Source organism: Azolla caroliniana, unplaced genomic scaffold, assembly GCF_043228905.1.
Source record: "Azolla caroliniana isolate FFs.n. ecotype wild unplaced genomic scaffold, voAzoCaro1.0.p SCAF_2, whole genome shotgun sequence".
In the NCBI taxonomy this organism is placed as follows: Eukaryota; Viridiplantae; Streptophyta; class Polypodiopsida; order Salviniales; family Salviniaceae; genus Azolla; species Azolla caroliniana.
In genome coordinates this window covers 18,416,298-18,423,382 of record NW_028230437.1, presented here as the reverse complement: position 1 = coordinate 18,423,382, position 7,085 = coordinate 18,416,298, and the positions used below count along the sequence as shown (strand labels likewise).

The 7,085-nt window shown below is 40.1% G+C and overlaps 1 protein-coding gene across 1 annotated transcript; it reads left to right on the top strand.

Annotated features, from left to right (window-relative positions):
- The first annotated feature begins 213 nt into the window (after window positions 1-213).
- On the top strand, window positions 214-3,449 carry LOC147867469 (uncharacterized). The gene is made up of 3 exons (XM_087315258.1): window positions 214-817; window positions 1,266-1,395; window positions 1,746-3,449. Exons 1-3 carry the CDS (start codon window positions 376-378, stop codon window positions 3,361-3,363), a joined length of 2,190 nt encoding a protein of 729 aa, XP_087171384.1. The 5' UTR covers window positions 214-375; the 3' UTR covers window positions 3,364-3,449.
- Window positions 3,450-7,085: the final 3,636 nt, after the last annotated feature.

Here is a 7,085-nt window from a genome sequence, read left to right as displayed (position 1 = left end):
TCGTCGTACGATTAAGAAGAGTAGAGCCTTTATTCTTTAATATCTCAATCCCCTCCTCCCTCCTTTCCTCCTCTAACAGTACACACAATCATCATCATTATCGTAATGCGGATCCATTCTTCCCCTCCTCAGCTTAATCAATTCTTCACCTATGTAATACTCAATTCACTTCCTCCTCCAATATATATATGTACACCAATGTTTCTTTCATCAGTGGACGTGCTCTGGCGTCACGATATAAGTTAAAATCTGAGAGAAAACACACATTGGCATTACCATATATATATATATATGTATGCAGCCGAATCTGTCGATGATAAATTCATCATATGCATATTGATTTGATTGCTAGATGTACTACAATTTGTATTATCCATGGGTTCCTCCTCGCCTCAGCCTCAATCGGCTGCAATAATGTCAACAAGCGATCCTTCTGCCACCGCTGCTGCTGCGATCAATCCCGGCAATCATCATCCATTATCCATAGCTGATGAAGCCAAGAAGGATGAAGGCCATCATCATACCATAGCTCCACCCCCTCCTCATATGCGATCACGACCTTCATGTGACAGCAGCAGCAGTAGCAGCAGCAGCAGCAACAGCAACAGCAATAGCAACAGTGAGCATGCACAACAGCAGGGCGACTATAATCATCCTCCTCATAATAAGGATAATAATAACAGTAATCATAATAGGATGTCCAGTGCACATAAAGTGAAGAAAGGGTTATGGTCACCTGACGAGGACGAGAAGCTGCGGCTCTTCATTACAACCCACGGCCACTCTGCTTGCTGGAGCAGCATCCCCAAACTAGCAGGTATTTACTATTTATTTATACATTCCTTCCAATTCATCAGATCCACATTCGCCCAAATTAGCCAGCCACAACCAAAAAATAAAATAAAATCATGGATCTTGTGTGTGAAGAAGAAGAAGTCAAGAGCTCCTCCTGCGCCATGAATCTGGATCTGTTTTAATTAGGCTTTCGCTCTTTTCTCATTTGTGGAAAGGGGCGAGTTGGAAAAAAAAGCTATGGCCTGATCAGAGGCCACATTCTTTAGATTAGTCCGTCAATTATATATGTTTTCCATGGATGCCCCTGTCTAATGTACCATCATCATCTACTTCTGAATAATTAGTCCCCCTAATTGCCCTTAAATTCTTCAAGTTTAATCATTGATATGGTTCAAACCATTTAGGACACATCGAGTAATTCTACTACTGACTGTCCAAATGTTGTTTTTTTGGTCTTTCTTTTTGACCAGGCCTGCAGCGGTGTGGGAAGAGCTGCCGGCTGCGATGGATGAATTATTTGCGGCCGGATCTGAAGCGGGGCAGCCTCTCTACCCACGAAGAGAAGACCATCATTGACCTCCAAGCTCGCCTGGGCAACCGGTTTGTCCAGACTGACTGTGGAGTCCAATCTTTTTATTGATTGGTTATCTATCTATCTATCTATCTATCTATCTATCATGGATAGAAGATATGCCTGTTTACATACATAATTATATATATATATGCACATAATTCACTTTAGTTTAATCACTTGGATGAGCCATTACCTGATCCTCCTCCTGCACAGAATGAATGATTGATAATTATTTCGATAGTTATTGGTAGAGTGGACATGCAATTCCATGAATTCATCTTAAAGGCATTATAATTTATAATTAATCACCCAAGAATCTATTAATGCCCCTGTGATGTAACGATTTGATGACATGATTGTGTTATTCTGTTTATAGGTGGTCTCAGATCGCATTGCGGTTGCCTGGCAGAACCGACAATGAGATTAAGAACTACTGGAATTCTTGCATCAAGAAGAAACTGAAGAAGCTAGCTGCAGCGACAGGGTCTCCATCCAGCACAATTAATGATGCCAACGATCATCATCATCATCATCATCATCATAAGGACAATCACTCTAATTATACATTTGGTAACCTCATTAGGCAGCAGGTAGATTCAATGAAGGATTTGGCTGTGGCGAGCCATCCATATCATCATAGTCATCTAAGCCATGTTAATGTTGATCATGAGATATACAATATGGGATCATCATCGTCGTCAATATCATCATCGATTATGCAGGGTTCAATCCAGAATGATCATCCTCATCATCATCAGAAGTTCCCCTTCCTGCATCATCATCATCATCATCAATCCAATCCCAATCCCAATCCCAATCCCAATCCTGCACAGCTACTATCGGATCAACCTGCTACTAGTAGTAACTATAATTTGTATATTGGTAGTGCCCCTGCTAATACTAGTAGTAACTATAATTACGATAGTCTGGGCACGATGCAGGACAACCCCATTCATCACCATCCTCCCCCAGAAACTTTACATATGAATTATGACCATATGCATCATCACCAGCACGATCGAAATCCCATCCATCACAGTAGATCCAATAGTGAGCCTAATTACCCTAAGTCTACTCTTATCCCTCCTCCTCATCAAGCAGATGATGCAGTGGCAGTTGTGGATCAGACCAGGCCATACCATAATGGTAACAGATGCCCTTATGGTAACGAATCGGACATATTAATTGACATGATGAACACGGCACTCGCCACCAGGGATGCGCCCCCATCGTCTTCAGGCAGCGGCAGGCTCATTGACCATGCTAATGATGATGATCAGGCACAGGATCCACCTCATCAGGATGATTCAATATTATTGGATGATCATCAGGATCCCCCCATCGAGCTTGTGTGCGATAATAATTTCAAATCTGTCATGGATTCACCGCCTTACATTCCTTCACTGCCGGAACACAGCCGCCACTGTGATGTCCAAGGTATGAGTACTGCATTATCTTCTGATCCTCGTGTTAACGTCAATAATCCATTGATGGCACAGCCGATGATGATGATGAACGGCGGTAATGGATATAATTGTATGAATGGTTTAATCGCCGATGGTCGTCACGTTGATCAGGCCATGGGCTCAACGAATATCATCAACCCCATGCCTATCCATCCGAACGGTGACTATGGTAAATCTGCTCACATTCATAATCACAATCATGATCTATTCCAATTGAATACTAGCAACAACAACAGCATGCAATTGTTGGGCGATCAGGATCAGATTGATCATAATATGATCAATAATCCAGGATTCAATATGTACAATATGCAGAATTCTAAAGTTAGTAGTACTGTAAGCAGATATCATAATGATTTATACAACTCTACAGATGTTTTCGATTCCTATCAAAACCATAGCCATCACCATGATGTAAATTATTTGATCCCAAGTCTGCAGATTAAGAACAACATGACCAGTATAAATCCTGCAGATCATCATATCCATTATCCTCATCGAGAGCCTGCTCATCATCATGTCAAATAAATTATATTAGGTGCAATTACTGAGAATTGTACAAACTTAAGGCTGATTTAATTACTCATCAATGAACACTGCATATATTATCATGATGAGTACAACATAGATGAAATTATATTTGGGGATTTCTCTTTACTTTACTTTCGTCCAAAATTCAAATGCCTTTAAAAAGTGCTCTGCAGTGGTCAGATCTCATTAATTATTGACTATAAAGAAAGTCTCAGTATATTGTACACAATGATCCAGGATCAGATTGACTACAATATCGTATCATTTTTCCTGGATTCAATATGTGCAATATGCAGAATTAACTGAGATTAATCCAAGATTCAGTAATTATTGAGTCTCAGGAAACTCGACAATGGTGTGTGTGTATATATATATATATATAAGCTCTCAGTACTTTCAACAATTCATGGGTTTTACAGGGAACTCTTAAAGCAGTATTAACAAGAGAATTGCAGTAGCATTATTCAACAGAACATAAAAGCTGGTATGACTTAATTTGATATCAAACTAGGAAGACGCATAGTAATGGTTGGTGGTAGGTACCTCATCCTAGAATTATTCATGAATGAAATCAACATTGTTAATGTTTACGTAGAGAAGGAGAGATTAAAAATTCTTAATAGCTACGCATTGTGCATACTATATATATATATATATATAAATAAATATATATATATATAAATATATATATATATATATATATATATATATATATAAATATATGTAGATAGAGGAGAGTGTCATCAAAATTTGACAGATGGTTTAAGTTGAGCGATCTCTCATCGGCTAATTATATTAACAATCTTGAATTGATTCATGTCCCAGATGTTCCAAACAATATATATATATATATATATATATTCACAGAAAAGACTCACACAAGAAGAAGAAGAAGAAGCATGTCTTCGGTCTGGTCTGGACAGCTTTTCTTTCTTTCTTTCTACACTAGTAGGTTTTCGGAAACGAATTGGATCGACCACGTGAGTCAGTCACTTTATATAAATCACAGGGAATGTGAATCTGCCCATGAATTACATTACATTACATTATGTACATTATATACAAAAAAAATACATACATATACGATGGATAGGAATGGATAAAGGCTTGCTTTTATGTTCTCTTTAGGGAACCAACACAGCTAGAAACCACTCAGCTTTTTATTCTAAAAGCTGGATTGTCTTTTTGCATGCGACTTGACTTGTGTGCATTTTGGGCATGGAGGGACATGGGGTCCTCTCTCCCTCCTTTTCAGAATGAACCCCACGAGTCTAATCTCAAAAAGGCTCACCAAGACAACAGCCTTTTTGGCTTTGGCACCACCAGCTAGGACAGACTATAGGAATATCAATATGGATGTTCCCTCTCCAACCATTCTTGTTTTTAACCGGCCGAAAAAAGTGAGTGTTAAATTAGTCGTGATTCGTGACCACTAGGCTTCCTGTGGTCAATATGCAGAGTGTGTGTCTCGAGAATCAGAGAGAATGGTGCGAAACATGCGTGCAAGACGTGGGAGCATTGGGACCTTGAACACACCACACACACATTGACACAAAACAAACATATTGTGTGTGTATTGTTTGTTGACATTCTTGTGGTGGGAAACTTTAAGATTTGAGCACTTTAGTCTTGGGACTTGAAAAAATAAAATTCTTAGATTCTTTTGGAGGTTAGGAAAGAGGGAGACCAAGGGGAGTGGGAAACCTAGCTCCCTCCCTTGCCCTCAAGTGCCTCCCTTCGTAACTTCGACGCAGTTGTGATGAAGCTAGCCAACAAGCTAATTACTGACACAAGGGGACATTTTTCTCTCTTTTTCTTTCCATTTTTGTGATGTTCGATGAATTTGTTGTTGTTGTTGTGGTGTTCAACAATGTGTTTTCGTGATGCTAAACATGACATTTAGCGAGAGATAGAAGTGACGAGTAATATAATGTCACGATATGCGTCGTGTTTGAACAATGACAACACCTTGTTGTTTAGTAATGATCTAGTGATGAAGCTAGTTAACGAGGGATAAAGCAACTAGTTAACTAGTGATGAAGGCAGTTGGCTACTTTGAAATGATCCATTAACGATACTTATGTTGTTTTCATCTGGGTCAATTCCTTTCTCTCCGGAATAAGGTTTTAGAGCTAGTTTGGGCAAAAGCTCAACCTGTCACGGACGAGTATAAATTGAGTAGGAACAAGACGAGACTAAGAACTAGGAGAGAGAAAAAGAACAAGAACTTGACTTATGATTCTGTAACTGGTGTTGTTCACCTTGTTTAGAATCAAGGTGCACCTGAGTATTTATACAAGAAGGTAGAGGTATGTATGCTAGCTAGGAATAGAGAATGCATGAAGATGCATGCAAGATAGGAATAGAGAATGCATGTATGCAAGCTAGGAATAGAGGATGCATGAGGATGCATGCAAGCTAGGAACTTCCAATGTTCAATCTACCATACATAAAGTTGGATTTTATACAAGGATGCATAGATGGATGTAGCTTAGTTGGTAGGGTTGCCCAATGCTTGGGTTCAATCCCTGCCTTCCACCGTGGTGTAGCATATGTCTATGACATTATTCTCTCCCTAGGCCTAAGGCCGGCGTACTGTTGATGAAAATCGTTAATGGCTTCAGGAGCATTTTGTAAATGTGTAACCGGTTCCCACGTGGCATCTGAAATGGCATAAGCTTTCCATAAGACCAAATATTGAAGTCGTCGTCGTCGCAAGCGGGAGTCAAGGATCTGGTCAACCTCGTACTCCTCTCCTGTCGATAATTCCATAGGTGGTGGAGGAGGTTGTTGTCCTGGAATTCGAGAAGGATGGTATACTTCAAGGAGAGAGACGTGGAAAACATTGTGAATCCAAAAAGCTGGGGGAAGCTCTAACCAGAATGTGACTGGGTTGACTTGCTCGATGATATGGACAAGACCTAGCGTTTTGTAGTCTAGCTTCGCGCAAGGACAAGTGGTGGTGATGTGACAGCGTAGCAACCAAACCATGTCACCGACTGCAAAGGTCGGCGCGGCCAAGAGATGACGATTAGCGTGATCCTTATATTGTTTGCCAGCGACATGGAGCTGGCTCTTGAAATGGCTAAGGGTGTAGATAAACTCCCTTGTGCTGGATTTCAATTTACAGCTTCACAAGATCCTTTGACAATTCAAACCACTCAAAAGCAAGTTAAGGAACATAGGGTGCATAAGTATGCATGGAATTATTTGGTTTTAAAAAGACAAGCGAGAACTCATGAAGGTGCTCAGAAAGGCCGTGAAGAGGCTCTTCTTGAGAAGAGGACACCACTAAAACCTATGTAATATGGACACCTTACATTTTCTTTCCTGGAATGTACAAGGCCTGGGTGGACAGGCCTTTCGTAGATTTCAAGGACTCCTACGATCAAATTTAGGTACTTCTATTGTTGGTATTATTGATATTTTGTTTCTACAAGAGCATCACCTATGCATGGATAGGATTCGGAAATATGGTTCCATTTTACCAGGATGGTGGACTCATTTCTGGGTTCCTGCATTTGCCCTAATGGCCGTTAGGCTAGATTATGCATTGCTATTAGACAACAACTGCAGTCTCACATCGTGTCGGCAACTACTACTATGAATAAACGGGCACAATTCCTTATTTTAAAAAGAGGATCTCAGAAGGTTGGCCCCTAATTCTACCTCAAAAAGGGCAGATTTATGGTTTTCTCTTTCTGATTATGCGGATTTAT

Excerpts from the sequence above, each read along its gene's own strand:
- LOC147867469 (XM_087315258.1), top strand. The coding sequence starts at position 376 with ATGGGTTCCTCCTCGCCTCAGCCTCAATCGGCTGCAATAATGTCAACA. Across the intron at positions 818-1,265 it reads CAGCATCCCCAAACTAGCAG|GCCTGCAGCGGTGTGGGAAG; the intron begins GTATTTACTATT and ends CTTTTTGACCAG. Across the intron at positions 1,396-1,745 it reads CAAGCTCGCCTGGGCAACCG|GTGGTCTCAGATCGCATTGC; the intron begins GTTTGTCCAGAC and ends TTCTGTTTATAG.